General features: G+C 49.1%; 1 protein-coding gene across 1 annotated transcript; it reads right to left on the bottom strand.

Annotated features, from left to right (window-relative positions):
- Positions 1-5,501: 5,501 nt before the first annotated feature.
- On the bottom strand, positions 5,502-18,905 carry REN (renin). The gene is made up of 9 exons (XM_034767279.1): positions 18,626-18,905; positions 15,325-15,481; positions 14,284-14,407; positions 13,380-13,498; positions 11,957-12,153; positions 10,220-10,342; positions 9,328-9,472; positions 8,501-8,599; positions 5,502-7,824 (listed from the first exon to the last, which is right to left on the bottom strand). The coding sequence occupies exons 1-9, from the start codon at positions 18,805-18,807 to the stop codon at positions 7,663-7,665; spliced, it is 1,308 nt and encodes a 435-aa protein (XP_034623170.1). The 5' UTR covers positions 18,808-18,905; the 3' UTR covers positions 5,502-7,662.
- Between the last annotated feature and the right edge of the window lie 1,100 nt (positions 18,906-20,005).

The raw sequence follows: 20,005 nt of genomic DNA, 5'->3' as shown, positions 1-20,005 counted from the left end.
CAGGGAGGCTGCTATTTAATGAATCAGCCGTGCGAATTGAATGCCAAGAACTGTCATTAAACCAGAGAAGCGTCTTTCTCTGGCCTGAAAGTTGGAGATCACAATCAGGGAGAACTAGCCCACGTCCCAACTGTGTACCTAAGCACTGCTGATAATTCAGTGAGCAGCTGAGGAGGAGGACCCAGTGCACAGACTAGGATTAGGAGCTTCCAGTAGATGTTTGCGCTTGTCACTCAGCACGGGTGTGTTTTGGCTCTGCTCCAAGCTGAGACTTCTTTCCTGAAACACACAAATATTGCTCTATAGTCTTCCATATGGTTGAGTGGTGGGAGATGTTAAAAGGACACCTTCCCTTTGTCTCCCCTGGGGCGACTGAAGTGAGGCTTCTTTGGACATGCACCATAGAGACCTTCCCCCTCCAAATGTTAGTGTTAAAACCCAAACAAACATGTCCAGAGGATACAACCAGGGCTCCTAAAAAGACCTAAAGCACGTCTCTGTAAGCAACTGGTAGGTAAAGGCTGTTACCTGTGGTTATTTTTGTAGAAAATTTATTGCCGTTTTAGACACAGCACAACTAACTGCAAAGCTCTTTACAAACATTCTACAGACCTCCTACAAGCGTTGGCTCCTGAAAAGCAAAACCAGATATTTAAGCCCAGCCTTTCACACCCACTGTCTATGTTCTTCTGCGGTGCCCGTCACCAGAGTATTGAAGCGTAAATTCATGTGAGACCCCTCTGAGGTACGGAAGCAGGATCCTCTTTTAACAAATGGAGAATTGAGGCACAGATCAGTTTGCAGAATTTCACCTCCCACATAGACGTTTTGTTGCTGTTATTTGTATGGCCGGACGATGTAGAAGCCCAAGTCATGGACCAGACCCTTATGATGCTAGGTGCTGTACAAACACAGAAACCAAGAGACAGATTGCCTCAGAGGGTTTACAATCTAAGTAGTAACTAATCTTTCGTACCTACCTGGGTATTGCTAACTCTATAGTTGTGAATGAAAGCATGCTGCTTTGCAACAAAAACGAATTCAAACAAGCTGACAAAAGCTAGCGAGCGTGTATGGCTAAACATCTTGACCCAATTATTTAAACTGATACTGTCTGTAAACATAACAGCAATCTGAAGTCGGAGAAAACAGGCAGCATGAATTTAAGACTTGGGCAATCACTAGTTTTGTTTATATACATACATGCACATGCGCTTATGTAGCGACCGTCGTCTTTGTCATCATTCGGGACCGAACCGGGGACCTCCCGAGTTAATATACTGGCCTCAAAAGAGCTACAGGCACAGGCCGGGCTCAGCTCCCTGGGAAGAGCCAGACCTTCAGACCTATAAAGGGTATTGTTTAACACTGTCTGCATATCCATGCTGTGAAAGGAAGATAAGTGAGGGCCTCTTTGAAGTGCTCCAGGGTCAAGCTGGGGGGGAAGCACAGATGTACTGTAGGCTGCTGCTGCCCCCACACAGATGGCTTGGGCCTTAGGGGAGTCTGGACCCCCTTCTCTAGTGCTGGAGGCAATGTGGGGAGGAAGGGGCGCTCAGGTCTCCCTTCCCCTGTTGGGGGAGCAGTGCAGGGAAGGGGAACCCCAGAGCTCACTTCCGCTGCTGAGCAGAGCCGTCGTGGGGAGGAATTGTGACCCCTACACACACATACAAACCATGCTGCCACCTCCCCCACCACTCTCTCCTCATATAGCCCCCTACTCTATCTCCCCATCTTCTGATTCCCCCCCCACACACACACTGCTCCAACTCCTCACCTTGACCTCATTACCCCCTGCTCTCCAATCTCTCCCACCCATTCCTTGGACACTCCCCCACACTCCTCAAGACTTGCCCTTGGAGTCTTCTGGAGCAGGGACAAGGCTGGGTCACCCCCACCTTTGTACTTCAGGAGAGGGTCACTGCTCCCAATCCAGAGGGAAGCCTTTTGGGGGGCATAGGAGCCTGGAGCTCCAGGCCAGCCCTCCACAGGCTGAGTCGGGGGAAGCCCTGTCCTCCAGTAGAAGGGGTTCCCTGTGAAGGAGAGCCTCCACTATATGGCATGGGCCTGCTGTCACCCCCTAGTTGCAGGGGTTCCCTTGCTGTTTGGACCAGACCATATGTGGTAGGATCCTAAACTGCTCAAGATAGTTAAGACCAAAGCAGACTGTGAAGAACTTCAAAAAGATCTCACAAAACTAAGTGACTGGGCAACAAAATGGCAAATGAAATTTAATGTGGATAATTGTAAAGTAATGCACATTGGAAAAAATAACCCCAACTATACATACAATATGATGGGGGCTAATTTAGCTACAATGAATCAGGAAAAAGATCTTGGAGTCATCGTGGATAGTTCTCTGAAGATGTCCACGCAGTGTGCAGAGGCAGTAAAAAAAGCAAACAGGATATTAGGAATTATTAAAAAGGGGATAGAGAATAAGACGGAGAATATGTTATTGCCCTTATATAAATCGATGGTACACCCACATCTTGAATACTGCGTACAGATGTGGTCTCCTCATCTCCAAAAAAGATATAGTGGCACTAGAAAAGGTTCAGAGAAGGGCAACTAAAATGATTAGGGGTTTGGAACGGGTCCCAACGATTAAAGAGGCTAGGACTTTTCAGCTTGGAAGAGAGGAGACTAAGGGGGGATATGATAGAGGTATATAAAATCATGAGTGATGTGGAGAAAGTGGATAAGGAAAAGTTATTTACTTATTCCCAAAATACAAGAACTAGGGGCCACCAAATAAAATTAATGAGCAGCAGGTTTAAAACAAATAAAAGGAAGTTCTTCTTCACACAGTGCACAGTCAACTTGTGGAACTCCTTGCCTGAGGAGGTTGTGAAGGCTAGGACTATAACAGGGTTTAAAAGAGAACTGGATAAATTCATGGTGGTGAAGTCCATTAATGACTATTAGCCAGGATGGGTAAGGAATGGTGTCCCTAGCCTCTGTTTGTCAGAGGGTGGAGATGGATGGCAGGAGAGAGATCACTTGATCATTACCTGTTAGGTTCACTTCCTCTGGTGCACCTGGCATTGGCCACTGTTGATAGACAGGATACTGGGCTAGATGGACCTTTGGTCTGACCCAGTGCGGCCGTTCTTATGTTCTTATCCTCCCTCACAAGGAACCCCTCTCACTCAGAGATACAATATGAAAGGTTTTCCTTAAGCCCTTGTCTGCACACACAACTTCGTACTGATTTAATTCAAATCACCTTTAAATAGAGCTAGTTAACCCGTGCCAGTCCCTGTGTGGATACCTTTACACTGGGTTAGCAGGGTGTGTGTGTGTAGGGCAGCCCCTCGTACTCTGTGAGGGGATTGTGTGGTCTATTTTAAGCCTCTGACTCAGTTTAATTTTTCTCCAGATACTTGGATGTTGTTCCTCTTGGCTAGAGAAGTGATGTGCCCTGCCTGGAATCACATGCCCCGGCGACGGCAGAGCTGGGGCTAGAATAGAGCTCTGTCTCCTTCTGCCGGCACCACATGGAGCACACAACTGTGCTACTCCATGACCTCACACTCCACTTCCTGCTGGGTTATCCCAGGCAGGCCGCCCATTCTTCCAGAAGCAGGGAGTGCAAACACCCCCAGAACTTCCCCCCAAAGGCACTGCTTGAGACCCTCTCTGAGCAGCCCCACCCCCACCTAGCATAGCAACTGGTACAACACTCTATTCAACTCCATGGGATCCCTGAGTGACTGCCACAGACCCCTGTTTAATGCCTAGAGAGCCCTACTTGTTTCATTCCTATCAAATTCTTTAGCTTAGGCTCGTGGGAGGAGTTTGAGTAGGTTAGTGCCCCCTTTCCGCTCCCAAACCCATCTGACTGCAGCATCACCTCCATGCTATTTGTATTACAGAAACAGCTACAGCCCCAGCACAGCTGCCCTGTACAAGCTCATAAGAAGAGCCGTTCTGTGACCCAAAGAGTTTCTCTCTCATCTATTTAGCTAGTAAAGGGTGGGAGAGAAGTATTATCTCCCTTTTACAGTTGGGGAACCGGGGCACTGAGAGATGAACAGCCAGATTTTCAAAAGAGCCCAGGGCGCTGTAAATCGGACGCGGCGCCCTTTTGAAAATCGGGCCCTGGCTGACGTACGTGAGGTCACCCGCGCGTCTGTCAGAGCTGGGAATTGAATTCAGGGCTCCTGGTGAGCAGCCGGAAGACCATTCTTTTTCTCTAGCCCCGTGTTTCTCAGTTGCTGCATTGTGATCCCCAGGGGATGTAACAAAAACCAGCCTGCGGGGTTGTGAGAGGTTGAAAATAGGAATACAATCCAAAGCAAAGAAAATCTCACTCCCCAGTCTCCGCAGCCTTGCACGCTTCACAGCCACGTATTTTCTGTCCAACTCTGGAAACGCACACACAAAACGCCGTTATGTAGGCACGAGCACACAAGAACGATACATCGGTATCATTTCAACAGGACTAACTTTTTGTTTTGATTTTGGCCACATATACGAAGGATCCGTAATGTGTTTAGATTCAGTGCCAGAGTATTTTTGCTGCTGCCTTTTCTTATATTGCGCTTACACTGAGGGTCTGTCTACACTGCAGCTAGCAGTATACCTCCCAGCCCAGGTGGACAGACTCATGATAGCTTCACTCAAGCTAACACGCCAAAAATTGCAGAGTGGCTAGTTCCTCACAGGTGGCATTACAAGCTAGCCACCTGAACTCAGAGAGAGAGAGCTGGGCAGGCTTTGACTCCAGCGGCTAGCCTGTGCCATCTCCCAGCTGCAGTGTGAACATACACTTTGTGTCTGTTATGGTAAACTCGGATAAAGAAACACTTGTTATGCTCTTAAATCCGTTTGATTTCTCTTGCATCTGCAATAACAAACAACATCAGTTCAGAGTCCTTGTTGCTTTGAGCCTTTGTTTAATACAAAAGGTCATGGAGTAGGCAGGATTAACACAAGCTATAAATATATCATTAAACTACACATGAGTTGCTTTTCTACCACTCAAAAACAAACAAACAACGTGGAAAAAAGTTTGACAAAACACTCAGCTGTTCCTGGCAGGCAGCCATCGGCTGGTAGCATCCCCAGTGTTCTATCCACAAGTCAATTGATTGTTAATCATTTTAACGTAAGACTGTTACCTTAAAGTATGCCTCTGCTCTGAGAAAAATATCTACAAATGACACTCGGGAGATCCATGTTTGTTCTGCTGATTTGGATTTCCAGATCAAATACACTCAGTTTAAAATATTTTTTTTAAAAAAGGTTTGTTGTACCTCCATTTATACTCAGTCCAACTCCACTGGAGGTAGAGGAGTTGACTTGCCCCCTGCTCCCTTAACTAAAAGCTGCATGCACGCGCCCTGGGATCTGAAAGGCAAGCTGGTTCCATTTGACTCATGAATTATGAAACCTGGCTAGTGCATAATACAATTCTGCCCTGCGCTATCCCTCTGTATACCCATCATCATCAATGGCATTGCACAGGTGGTGGTGGAATGGAGGGCAAATCAACGATGCGTAAGCCAGGGTACAGTTCAGCTCACTCTCCTGCAGCAGTACTGGTTTTGCAGGTCTAATAGGAGCTGCAAAACAAGATACAACTGCATATGCAACGGGGCAGCAGGGGTGGAGGGAGAGGGAATTCACCATTGCCCCGCACCTTGGGCAGTCATTTACATCAGATCAGAACAGCAGTGTGTTCCAGGATGAGGGTCAGTCAAACCCAGGGAGCTGATTGGTTGAGTAGGAAGGAACCATTTTTTACGTGGTCACTTTTCAGAACAGAAGCCCACTTTAAAGTCTAAAAAGGTTGTAAGGATTCAGGGCACCTCCCTGTAACCTACTGTTACAGTGCGATGGGAATTGAGGCCTCCAACCTGATTTCCAGGACCTGTTGGCTTTTTAAGGTTCCAACTTTCTGGAACCCTGCAACCATTTCCAAAGATCCATGCATCAATCCGAGAGGTGCAGCTTCAAGTGAGTATTTCACAGAGCTCTTCCCTGTAATCCTGGCAGTGCTGTTAAGCATCAGCATACTAAAGGTGACCCACTAAGGGGGAATAAAATGAGCTTTTGCCTTTTTTTTTTTTAAGGTTGGAAAAAGGAAGCTTGAAAGATTTTTCTTTTAAAAGCTTTTTTCCCTTCGCTTGATATTTTCAAGGTAACATTTCCGGAATGCAGAGTCTGGTCCTCTCTGGTTTTGTCAGAGGGGTTCTGGGATGGGGGCTTTCCCAGCCCTTCATTCCAAGGTTCTCAAACGGTGGTAGACGAACCACTGTTGGTCCAGAGGAGACTTGCTGGTGGTTTATGGAGAGCTGGCTGATTTATGGTGCCGGCTCCTCCGCCTCATTTCCCCTGCTAAATTGCATCAGCAGCCAGCTAAAAAATCTATTGAAGCCTTTCCGGTTATCGCTCTTCCATCTCCGCAATCGCCACAGGGCTGTTATGTGATGGCAAATGGAAGGGGAGACTGCAGAAGAGAGAGGCGTCATCTGCAGCACTGTCTCTATCAAGATGTGATCCCCTCACAATCATCTGAGCATCTTTCGGCCTTAAGGGTTTGCTGCCCCTTTCTCCTCATGAACAAAAAGAGCTTTTCTCTCAAACATCTGCACTAGGCATGAACAAAAAGAAGCAAAAGCAACAAAAACGCATTCTGAGGAGTCTGGAACGAACAAAATCAAATAGCCTCCCAATTAAGATTGGATGTCTCTTTCTAAAAAAATATTCTCTAGCTCAATTCTCAGATATGGGCTTGAGGCAGGAATTTCTGGGAAATTCGCTGGCCTGTGTTATGCAGGAGGTCAGATCACAAAGGTCTCTTCTGGCCTTAAAAACAAAACAACTCACAAACAAAACTATGGATCAATCAGGTTTCACTTTCCTGAAGTTTGATGTCATATTCCTACCTGTTCTCCAGACATTCATATGGTCTGTCAGGGGAGAGAAAAATCTGAAATGCCAATATAAAAAAAAAAACAACAACCTCAGGGGGAGGGGAATATCCCCCTTAAAAACACCACCTTGGGTTGATATTAGAAATTGATTTTTTTTTTAGTAAGTCACCTTTCAAAAACCTTCTTATCACTGTGCCACTAAGGTCCTAATTTTTCAGAAGAGCTCAGGGCCCAATTTCAAAGCACTCAGTACCCCCAATTAGGGCCAGATCTTCTCAAGTTCTCAGCTCTCATTTAGGCAGCTAGGTAGAGGTCAAATTCACCCAATGTAATGTATTACACTCTTAGAAAATTCTGGCTTGTGGGCAAGTGTCTCTCTCAGCTGATTCATAGGGTAGGAATGTAGCAGTAAGTCCAGCTGTGGCAAAAGGAGGCTCAAAACAATTTGGAAAAATAAAAGTTGCAAGTGACGAGACCCAGTCCCCAGGGAAGAGGAGATCGGTGCCTGCGTGATGAGGACCATGGAGTGGAGAAGTTCTGGAGCAAAGAGGGCTAATTCTGAGGCCTATCACTGAAGTGTAGCATTGATTTTCAAAGTGGACCAATAAGGGGTTTTTGCTTAAATATAGACAGGGCGTGGTTTTTGTGCTTTTAAGGAACTACTCCGCTAAGCTATTCTCTTTCACAGTTTGAAATGCTTCTCCTTGGCAGTCTTGTGTTTCTTCTCCAAACCGATACTCTCTCCTTTTCCCTCTGCCCAACTCCCCCACTCCTGCTGTCAGAGGGAGGTGGCGAAGCCGATTCGGTTGTTCCGCCGGTCGAATTCGGTGTAGTATTGCCCGATGAAGCTGGCTCCCAGGATCCAGAGGGGGCCGGTTGGAGGAGGGATGTCCAGACCTGAGAATGCCACGATGCAGATGTCCTCTCCATACTGGGATTGCTATGAAAGGAAAGAGGCCCAGCTTATGAGGACAGACGCCGGGGGAAGAGATTCCTGCCCTGGATTGGAATTTGTTTCCCCAGACCCTGAAATGCCCCAGGTAACTGCTCCGGTTGCTACTTAGCTCCACAACCTCTTCTCCCAGGAGTCTGGTCCACACTTCAGTCTATGCTTTCCAGCCAGACCTGCTCCAGATTCCCGCTCCCCACCCCAGGCCCTGCCCCTCACACCAGATTCTCCTGCTGCTGTGCTCTTCACTCCTGAGATTTTGCTGTGAAGATGTGAAATTACCCAGGGAGGGTTTGTGTTTTGTAAAAGCAGGGGGTGGGGGTTGGAGTCAGGTCCTTGTTTATCCAGACAGCTCCACCAACTTTGTGAGCTTTGGAAAAACTAGTTCTGGTTTAGGCTTATCTTTATTCCTAGGTGTGTTATGGGAACAATATATTGGGCATAAGTCTGGAGTCCACGGCTGATGATACCCAAAATAACAGCTCTGAACCAGATAAAGAACACAACTGGGGAACTGCCCGAAATGAAGTGATCTCTTGCTAAACCCTTTTCTGCCCTTCATGCTGGCACACACGTTCTTTAGTGGGCATCACCTAGAAATCCTTTGTCAGGAGCAGCAGCTGCCTTCCCCACCCCCACCGCCATTAACAGAGGATAGGCATCTCACCCGGAGGACGTAGGCTGAGCCACTGAGTGTGTAGACCTTCCCACCGAGGTGGAAGGCGATATCGGGCAGCAGGTGGACTTTGTCACAGTCAACGACATACTGGAGCAGAGGAAGGAAGGAGAAGGTGATTAGGTTCTACAGAGGCTGTCTCCTGGGGCTCAGAGCAGGACGGTCCAACAAAGAACCTACCGTAGGCACAAGTAGCCTCAACTAGAGGCTGTTACATCTCATTCGACAAAGCAGACCCATGCTAGCAATGGAGACCGAAGAGTGTGGGGCATCCCATATCACCCGCCCCCCCACTTCACTGCTCATTTGGGCTTCTTGGACTACCTCACCCCGCCTCCCAAAGAGGTGCAACCACACAGAACAAGCTGGAAGGAGACCAAGAGTGAGTTAACAAGACAGTAAAAACCTGGGGGCCAGGAGTCCTGTTCTGCCTCCCTCTGCCTGGGGCTGTGACTACGCTCCCAAAAGGAATCTCTCTCCTTATCCACCCCTGGCCAGCCCTAACGCACATGGAGTCTTTGACCCCTGGCTTCATAAAGAAGTCATCAACACACTCCATCTGCTCCTGCACCGCTGGGAGAGGATGAGATGACCTGTCTCTGCCAGTGGGAATGGCCAGTGCTACCCCATGGTCTGGAAAGACAGGGGCACTGTCACAGCCAAGGAGAGGCAAGCTGCATGCTCTCCCCTGAGAATCAATTGTAACCTCATCCCCAGCACCTGCCCTAGTTCCCAGGTCGGGACCTCGTGAAGCTGGCTGCTTGGTCACATGCCAACCAGCGAGCAGATGGACAAGAGCGAATGGTGAGTTTGCTCACCCCTCCTTCCGCCAGCTCCGCCGCCTGGATGGCTCTCATCAGCACGGCTATGGAGCCTGCTGGGCCGGTGATGTAGGAAGCCCCAGTGTCGATAGCCACCGAACAACCTTCTTTGCAGAACAATGTCTCAGCACCGACAGACACCCTATGGAGTGAAGGAAAGAGCTCTGACTTTCCCCTAACCTCTCCCCTCCCGACAGCACTCTGGTCACCCCTGCCCTGTAATATCAAGGTCAACAGGAGCCTTAGAAATTACATAAATCTAGGCAGCTCCCTCTCTCTCCTGGCCCCTCCAATCAGCACCAACTCCTTCCCTCCCAGTCCATCTCCTTCCACCTCCCTTCACATCCTGCTGCTTGGTGCTGACGTGCATCTGCTCTGACCCTTCCAACAGACCCAAGCGCTCTTCTTGGGCCCCGGCCACATCAATCTGCTAGCTCCTACACATTCCTCCCAGCCCCAGCCCTGTAACACATACAGCTTAGAGTCAGGAACCCCAGGCTCGAGGCCAGGGTGTGCGTGGGTGGCTTGTGCATGCTGAATGGGTTCTAGCCCTGCGCTGCCAATGACTCTGTGTCTCCTTGGACAAGTCACACCCTGTGTCTCAGTCTCCCTGCCTGTGAACTGGGCTTACCGACCTCCCGGGACTGGACTGTGGGTAATTCTCTCATGTTGAGCATGAGAAGGGTGACACACGAAGTCAGCACTATTCTTGTTAACCTTTGGGATCCAATGTTATTTGTCCCCCAGCACTTTTTGCAGGCGCTAAAGGGGTTAACCCCAGTGACCCAGCCCGATTCCAGCTTTGATAACTCTACCGTACCTCCCCAAATCCCTCCCACCTAGGAGGGAGGGAGCTAGGTAAGGGCCAGGCGTGCTCCCTGCTACTGACCCCTTCATGCTGATCTGCCAGTAGCCGTTCTTGTTGACGTTCAGGTAGTGAAAATCCCCCGTGTAGTAGGCTGGATCACTTCCTCCAAGGATAATTTCCCCTCCGGGTTTCAGAAGAGAGTTCCTAGGACATAAAACACAACAGAGTAACTTCCTAGCTTGTCCCTTCTCTCGGGTCTCCACTCCAGGAAGGCAGGGCCTGGGGAAACCCCATAGGGACCAAGACATGATGGCTTGCAGATTTCCCATGTGCCAGATGAATCGAGTGAGGGGAGTTAGTGTGCATGGTGAATAGAGTCTGGGAGATGGCTCCAGCATGCTGAAAGCTCTGATTAGAGGCTTCTTGGGGATCTCAAGTTCACACCTAGCAAAGCTGCCACCAGGCTGCTCGGGCAAGGCCGTGCTTTAGAGGCCGAGGAGTGTTCCAGCGAGCGTAATGGACCTCTTGTGTCAGTGGCCCAGTAAGTGCAGAGGGAGCTCATACTAACCAATACTGGGCTGCTAAAGGGAGTCATTTTTGGGTATGTTTCTGGCAGAGCTAGCAGAGTTTACCGCCCAGCACCGGGGTGCAAGGGTGATTGTTAGTGTGGTGACGCCTCGAGAGGGTTTGTGTTTTATCATCTTCTTACTTCGAAGCTCTGCAAAGAAAGAGAAATCTAATAAAACAAGGATCCTAAGGAGATTTTGCCTTCAGGAGCTCTGCGTACCAGCTGGCCAGATCCTGAGCTGGTGCAAGCTGGCCTAGAGCTACACTCATTCACATCAGCTGAGGATCTGGCCCAGGACTGCAGACCAAGGACTTTGGGAAAGGCGTCAGGCTCTGTTCATCACTGACAGTCGCACCTTTATGAGAGAGCACGAGATCCACACGTGTCGCTTCACATTCTGATTTCCAGATTTGTTTCGCATTATTTTTTGTCTCTTGAATTTAGTTTTACTGCTCATAAAAGCCAGGAAGTGACAGCGCCAGTGTGGGCTGAGCACGGTGCAGATGGCTTCAGGGTAAGCTTCCCCCAAGCCACGCTTCCGAAGGCCTTTCACTAAAGCTGGCTGGGAAGCGGGGGTCGATGCTGCACACATGTTGGATGGAAACGGAGACATTTTTAGTTCCATCAATATTTTTCCTCAAAAGTTTTTGGATTTTCATTGAAAAAATGACTTCTCCTCCACCCATTTTCAGCTGCGGAAAGCCCAAACAATTTCGGTTTTGGGGTTTTCCCTTTTTTCACAAGAACCTGAACATTTTTGGGGTCACAAATGGGTATTTCTTACAGAAAAATTATTTGTTTAACGAAAAAGCCATTTTCCACCAAAACATGTTTTGAATGACAATTTTTGACCAGGTCTGCCTTTCACTCTGACCTGCAACACCCCTGGTTAGTCCAGTAATGGGTCCCCAACACAACTGTGCCCGGCCTCTCAATGTTGGTCCACAGCTTCTCCTATTACTCCTGTTCTGGGCACCCACACAACTCTGCCTGTGCCCTTCCAGCCTGGCCCACAGCTCCTCTCTTATTCAGTTCCAACCCTGCCAACCTTCCTGCTCTTCTGTTTCTTGAACAGACAGTGAAGGCCGTGCCAAACAAGGCCATAACTCTGAACCCAGACAACTTTTATCCCCATTACTCTTGCAGTAGTGAACCCCAGAGACCTCCACCACACTGTACAGGACTAATAGACTCATGCAGCGCTCCCAGTTCCTCTGTGGTAAAGGCTGTTTGCTACTAGCGACACCCACCTGCTGTAGTAGACCGAGAACACATCCTCCTTCAGGATCTGCTGGGAGAGGATCCGGTCAAACACTGGGGTGATGCCATCGATGGCCTGGCTGGGGTACCCCATGCCTAGCACCCCATCAAATCTGGCAAAGATGAAGGGGAAGGCAGGCAATGCCGTGGCTTCAGCAAAGACCTGGATGATGGGGATATCAGCCACCTGGGAAGAGAAGAGTATGAGACAATGCAGATTAGTCGAGGGTACATGGGGGTCTAGTGCGTTTCTCTTTGGTGCACAAGTATCGTGCACTCGGGTATTTTGCATGTTGCTCATTTAAACACTCAAGAGGGCTGGGAGCACAACGGACCCTGATTCATCCATGCAGAGTTCAAGGACCAAGGGATAAGTAGTGAAGCTCCCTGATCCTGGGGTTTTCAGGGGCTACTTCTGTTTCCAGTGCAGATTAGAGCAGCCACACGGGCTGCTCTAACCCCGTGCACACATGTCCACAGCCACTATGAACCACTGCAGACGCTGCTCTGCCCCCCATCCACCCCAAACACTATTGCTGCTCAAGGGAATGGAGATCATCCCTCCCAACAGCCTGATTTTCATGTTGAGCCCCACAACTCCCGCTGACCTCTGATGGGAGCCGGGGGTGCTCAGCCAGGCTCCAAATCGTTGCAGGTGGAGCCACAAACCCTGGCTTCCGTTCTCCTGTATTTTGGGCAAAAGCCTGACAGGCTCCTAGCCCTGTGTAACTAACAATCCCTGTGGTGATGTGAGTTTAAACAAAACCTACTACACTCTTCGCTATTGGACATTCCAGGGTTGTCAGTGCTTTTGATTTTTTCAGGACCCTTCCAATACTTGACATGGTTCTTAAAGCACGAAACTCCAGGAATCCAGCGATTATGGGAGAATCTATGCTTTCATTTACCGGAAAAAGGAAGGGCTTGTCTACATGAACACTTAGTTTGAGGCTAGCTGGGGTGTAAATCGACCCTGCAGTGGCCTGCCTCACACTACTTAGCTGTGTGGATGCAGCTGCCGTGCACTCAAAGTGCTGTAGTCTACTTTGCTCTACCCAGCTTTGAAACGTGGTTGTGTGGTGCGTCCATGTTCCAGGACAGAACTGGCTCGACTGATGGGGGCAGCAATCCTGTCAGTCTGTAAAGTGCTTTGGGATCTTTGCAGATGAAATCTTTGCTCTAGAAATCCACTGAGTCAATGGGCCAGATCCCCAGCTAGTGCAATGGGTATGTCTACATAGAAGTCAATGGTGCTCTACTGAGTTACACTAGTGGAGGATTTGACTTATGCTGGGGGCGGGTAATGGCCTGATACAAAGCTTAGTGGAGTCAGTGGGTGTCTTTCCATTGACTTTAATGGGCTTTGGAGTAGACCATCGGGTTTATCCTTAGCATGGCTTTGCCAGCACTTACCATGACGACATCCTGGCTGAGGAAGCCTTTCACGCTTCCTGATCCATACTGGATAGCAAAGCCCGTTCCGTTCTCCAGGTACGTGCGTGACTTGGAAGAGTCGTAGCGGTTGTGAGACACTGGGGATACATTAGAAAGGAGAGTGGCAGGAGTTAAAGCCAATCAGCATGACAGGCGGGCGCTATCTGCTTCCATCACTATAGTATGTGAGTGCCTCACGAATGTTAATTAATTCTTCCGCCCCCTGCCCTGTGATGCAGTGAAGAATTATCCCCTTTTTACAGAGAGAGCCTAAGCCAAAGCCCATCCAAGTCAATGGGTTTCATATGATTTCAATGGGCTTTGGATCAGGCTCAGAGGAATGAAGGGACTTCCCCAAGGTCACCCAGGGGGTCAGTGTCAGAGCAGGGAATAGATGCCCAGATCTCCGATTCCCTTCATCACAAGATCAGACTCCCTCCATAGGTGCTGGCGGTTTGTGGCAGTTTTCCCACATTCCCAACTTCCTGAGATCTGTTCTGAGATGTCATTCAAGTCCTTTCCTCCCATCAGCCGTGCTCTCTCATACATGCTCCCACCAAGTGGCTGAGTCCAGAACCCTTCCCCGCCCAGTGACACATACAATCCCGCCTGGAAGTAGCGTTTCCCTATGATTTCACCATGCATGTTGAGGTGTGAGTATGCACTTTGTTACACCACAGGCTTCTTCCATACTCCCCACTCTGGGTCCTATGCAACCTTCCTACTGAAAATGATGCAGGCTGATTGCAAGAGCCACAAGAAGTGGGGTCTAATTCTGCTCTCAATCCATTGAGTCAAATGGAGTCCTGATTTGCACAAGCCCAGAATTTGTCCCCTGACAGTGTTCCCAGGTGACTTGGGCATGGGACGCTCCAGGGCTCACCGCAGGCGCTGTAGAGTGGAGAGCATCTGTAGGAAGGCACCCAAAGGTTGGCCGAGCCCGTGTCAAAGACCACCTTGAAGGTCTGCGCTGGTGTGCCAATGCTGATCTCGCCAAAGTACTGGGTCTGGAGAACACACAATGGGAGGAACGTTAGAACCGAATGGGAGCCCCGGCAATGCGGATTTGGGCTGGGCAGAGCATTATCTCTAGGGAAAATGACCTGCTTTCCAATCGATGCACTCTAAGCGTAACAAGCGCCTCATCAGAGGATCTCACAGCCATTAGCAAACGTTAATACTTAAGTCACTCCCTGCAAGCCTGGTCGACAGGTATCATCATCCCCATACGGGCAACGGGAGACCTGCTCCGGCTCCACCACAAACATGCTGGGGGACCTTGGACAAGGCACTTGGGCCCAGATTTTTAAAGGGATTTAGGCGTTGCTCTGCTGAGTATTGCCAGGCCTGAGCAATTTCCAAAACCGAAGTAGGCACTTTGGAGCCCACGTCCCGTTGACTTGCAAACAGCCTGAGTCCCTTTCGAAAACGGGACATAGGCATCTAAATCGCTTCGGCCGGGCAACGCCGAGCCTTAAACAGGGCTAGGCCCCCGTGTCTCTGAACAGCTCCCCCGACAGCACATTCTTATTTAAGTGCTGCCAGGGGACTCAGGGCGACACAAGATTGTTCCTGCCCTGAAGCGCTCTCTATATTTCTCGGTCCCGGCCGTTTCCCTCCGTGCTTCCCTGTAAATGGGAACGCGCCTTTGGAACATGGCAGATTCTCCATCATTTGAAGTCTTTTATCAAGTCTGGACGTCATTCTAAAAGACACACTATAGCTCGGTCAGAAGTTATCGGCTTCCCATGTGGCGATAGCTCTGTCAGTGCGGGACAGGACGACGGAGCTGCGTCCACACTAGGGGGATTGTACCGCTTTAACTACAGCAGGGCAGATAAAGCTGTACAACTCTTGTGTCGACAAGCCCGTAAATATGGAAGGAGACCTGGGGATGGGTACCAAAGCAATGGGGAAAACTCACATCCAGATAGTTGGTGAGGATGGTGGGGGCCGTCCCGTTCCGAGGGCCTGTGGCACCGGCGTATTTATTCTGCTTCAGGGCAGGGAAGACGTCTGACACTTTCACACCCATCTCCTGCAAGGTCTGACGGATTGAGGGCATTTTCTTTAGTGGGATCCTGTACATTGGGGGAAGAAGGAAAAATGCCAGGGGGTTAGGGTAATGGTTGCAAGGTGCCTGGAGGGAGCGGCAAGATAAGATGCCGGATAGCTTGTCAGATTTCCTCTGCATCTCAGGAAAGACGGAGCTAGACTCAACTGGGGTCATATAAATCAAAGGGGGCTACACAGACAGCAGCTGAGGATCTGACCCGTTATGCATAAATGCTTGAAAATCCCCATGTGCCCGTTCTTTCATCTGGGTCCGCTTCTGCTCTTACTGACGCTGGTGTAAATCAGGAGTGACTCCACCAAAGTCAGCCGAGTAACTCCACAGCAAAACTGGTCTGAGAACAGAATTGGTTCCTGTAGAAAGCCACACTGGGGGGAGAGACCCGGCGTTCCTCTAGGCTGTCACAGCAGCTGGCCTGGCGAATGCAACTCAGTTACTCTAGGTGGCGGTAAACACCTGCCTCAGAATAACAGATCTGCCGGCTTGACTGGAGTCTGGAGCTCACAGGCTGCCCCAAACTGCCCCTCTTATCCCAGTGGAAGATGAAGCAGCTCGGTGACTGGCACAATCAGCACAGAGCTATGGAAACATGTCCCCAGATGACCCGGCATTGCTCACGCCTAAGGCCAGTCACGGCTCGGTAGAGCAAAACGACTGCATGAGGCCAGATCTCACGCTTGCCGGGCCAGGGATGCAGGAGACTATTATATTCTATTGACACTGCAGGGGGAGTTTAAGGAGGCGGAATGGCCTGACGCGAGTTGGAATTTGGCCAGGGCACGGTGGTCGTCCCCCTCCTCTTGCCCCCCTTCTGCTGTTGCAGAATATGCCACTGGACCTTTCAGACCCTCACACGGTCACTCGGGATGTTGGACTTCAGTCTCAAGCTGGGGGACAGACTCGCCCCCGAGTGCTGTATCAGGGCATTGGTGCAGCGCGCTCCTTACGGAGTCCCAGCAGCATGGGGGCTGCGCCCCTATGGGACGGGACAGCATCACAATACAGGGTATCATTTGCCACTAATAGCTTTATAAAGTCACTTTTCCTTTCCCTCCCAATGCTCCTTGGTTGCTGGGTCCCCTGTATCCCTTACCCCTGAAATCCCATCCATGCTCTAACCACTAGCTTCTCCTTCGTTTAGAGGGTTTGTCAGATCAGACCGAACCAACAGTCCATCAAGTCAAGAGCATTTTGGATTCCTCTAGCATGGCCTTGATTCTGGAGAGGAAACAGAAACCTCCCCATACAGCACTTGGCTAATTATCTTTAAGCCTCTGCACTTACTGCCTTCCCTCCGCCTTCTCTTTTTGCTGTGAACATTTCTCATTCTTCTATGTTCTCCTCCAGCAAAGTTTATTCTCCCTCTCTTGTTTCCATCCTGATCTACACCACTTCTCTTTGCCTTTCTTTTCCTCTCTCTGTGGGTCTCTCTTTCTCCATGTTCCTTTGTCTGTCTTTCTGTCTCCAGTCATTCCTCATGTTACCTGTCCACAATCTGGGGTAAAATTTTCACGGACTTTCAATGAGACATAGCACACTAAAAATGCCCAAGTCACTTTTCAAAATGAGACGTCAGCTCCTAAGTCACTTCGGTGCTTTAGAGAATGTTATCCTTTCTTTCCCTGCCCCTCTTCCCACATTCTAAAGTGTGGTGAGTAGAGAAGTGTTAGGAGAAGAACGGGTTTTTTTAGGGGCAATTCTGAAAAATCAAATAAAAAAATCCTTTTAGATCCACCCACAAATGAACATTTTCAGGCCAATTGAAAAGCTGAATAAAATATTGCTTCAGGTTGAATGAAATGTTTTGTTTAGATTTTGAGCATTTTATAAAATAAAACGGAAAGAAATTTGGAAATGAAAAGTGGTTTCAAACAAAAAAATAATTAAAACATTTCAATTGTTTCCGAATTTGCAGTTTCCCCTCCGCCCATCACAAAGAATTTGGCAAAACCAACACAAATGTGGGAAGCGTTTCCATGGCTCCAAGTTTGCATTTTTTGCCAAAAAACGAATTCAACCGAAAAATATCACCTGCTCTACGAGAGATGGACCCAGCCAGCGAAATTCAGGTCCCGCCTTTCCCAAAGCTCAGAAGCATTGGAGTCCAGTGTTCCAGTCTAGGACCAGCCCTTGGGGTGACCTATTCACTAATTAACCCCCCCCCGCCCTTGTTGGGCCCTGAGGCATGGTCCCTATAGACGTTTACAAGGCTAAAAAAATACTCTGTTCTCAGAGACCTGACTCGGGTTCTTATTTTGTCAGTAAGAGAAGTCTCCTAAGTGGCAACACAGCCTCCAACTTGCCATTCCCATGAAGTTTCTGCCCCCAAGGACTCACCCCCTGCGGCTGCCTCTGCCTTTCCCAGAGACTCTACATTAAGTGGATACCCAGAGTGGAGAATACTCTGTCCTGGCCCTGCAGCCATCACCCATGGGTAGGAACTTCTCCCACATCCCCTTCAAAGGCCTAATTTAAATTGTGTGGGACGGATCCACATCTCATTTGCACTGGGGAAATCTGGAGTCACTCCGTTGGTCTCAGTGGCATTACTCTGAATTTATACCAGTGTAATGAGATCAGAATCGGTCTTGAGAAATGCATTTGGAAACAGAGGAAGCCCTTGCTGTAGAAACACGGCAGGTGGATGCTGTGTGCTACCTGTCCTTCTCTGAGTGGTATGGCAGAGGTTGGCAATTGCTGGTAGGTTCTCGAAGTAGGCAAATGGGCCAAAATAGTTGTGAATTCTTTGGCTGCTCTAGCGACACAAAGCAGAAATAAACCCAGTTCAGCTATCTGAGGATAGCACAGCCTCTGCTTCACCCGTTTCACAGCTCATTTAAGATTTAAATGAAAACCCTTCGTCTTCCCCTCTTCATTTTTAAAAATAGAGACACTGCTGACCAAGGCAACCTCCCCAAGGGACCGAGAGCAGAGAAAGCCCAGATCCCTTTAGTGAACCTTTAAAAAGTGAGGGCCGGATCCTCAGCTGGTGGAAATCAGCATCGTTCTGTGGAAGTCAATAGAGCTGCCCTGATTTACAGGAGCTGAAGCCTCTGTCATCAGTTACAGCCAAAGTGAAAAGAAACATACTAGAGAGATTAACACACACACCCCCCATCCCTTAGGCCTTTAGTAACATACAGAACGTTACCTTTGGAAAGCATCAATTGAAGAGCAGAAGAATCCTGCACCCCAGGTAGCCATCACAAAGATCAAAAACTGCTGCATCTTTCTAATTTGCTCCCTTTGCTTGGACCTCTCTCTCGCCACTGCTGAAACCTCTCTCTGGGACAGCAGATTCCTGCTTGCATCAAAGGAGAGGAAAAAACTCATTGTGCTTTTATAGCCAAACCTTCTGCATCTGTTTAGGTTTGTGCTCAATGCGGATTGGAGGAAGACTGGGGGATAACAAATCCTGCCAATGGGGACACTCCATAGGTACACAGATTTTGGAGCGGAGCTTGAGGTCACTTCCTGGCAAAGGGCAGTTTGGGTGGGGAACACACACACACACACACACACACACACACACACAGAGTGCGGTATACATCCCAATAAGGCAGCTCAAATCTCTCCAGGTACACTAGGGCAAACGCATTTAATAAAAGGATTTAAACAATAAAACCTCTCCATGTAGCTAACCTGTGCTCTTTGAATTTATTAGCATTCCAAAGTCATCTCAAAGTATTTAACAACACTTGGCATTTACGCCACATGGGCCAGGCGGTCTGCAGGCGTAAATCAGGTTAGCTCTACGGAAGTCTATAGAATGAGGGTGAATTGGCCCCAGCGGAGCCCATAATAACGCTGTTCATTTTAGGAACTTGATGGACTTTGCAAAAGCGGGTGAACTTTATCCTCCCCAAGGCCTGGACAGGTGGAGTGATTTGCCCAACAGTTGCACGGCTGGGAATAGAACCCAGGGAACCTGGCCCCCAGTCCCTCCCTGCTTTGACCACTAGCTCACGCTACCTCCACTGAAGCCCCTAGGCAGGATCTTCAGCTGATGTAAATCAGCACAGCTTCACTGACGTCAATGGAGCAGTGCCCGTTTGCGCTGCTCAAGGATCTGACCTGTCTGGTTGTCATGCACAAGTCATTTAGGGAAAGGCTAATACTGTGGTGGAGATGGATGGCAGGAGAGAGATCACTTGATCATTACCTGTTAGGTTCACTTCCTCTGGTGCACCTGGCATTGGCCACTGTTGATAGACAGGATACTGGGCTAGATGGACCTTTGGTCTGACCCAGTGCGGCCGTTCTTATGTTCTTATCCTCCCTCACAAGGAACCCCTCTCACTCAGAGATACAATGTGAAAGATTTTCCTTAAGCCCTTGTCTGGACACACAACCTAGTACTGATTTAATTCAAATCACCTTTTAAATAGAGCTAGTTAACCCGTGCCAGTCCCCGCGTAGATACCGTTACACTGGGTTAGCAGGGTGTGTGTGTAGGGCAGCCCCTCGTACTCTGTGAGGGGATTGTGTGGTCTATTTTAAGCCTCTGACTCAGGCCTGGTCTACACTAGGC

This window comes from Trachemys scripta, chromosome 4 (assembly GCF_013100865.1).
Source record: "Trachemys scripta elegans isolate TJP31775 chromosome 4, CAS_Tse_1.0, whole genome shotgun sequence".
Lineage (NCBI taxonomy): Eukaryota > Metazoa > Chordata > Testudines > Emydidae > Trachemys > Trachemys scripta.
The sequence above is the reverse complement of the archived record's forward strand: the minus strand, read 5'-3'. Positions and strand labels throughout refer to the sequence as shown.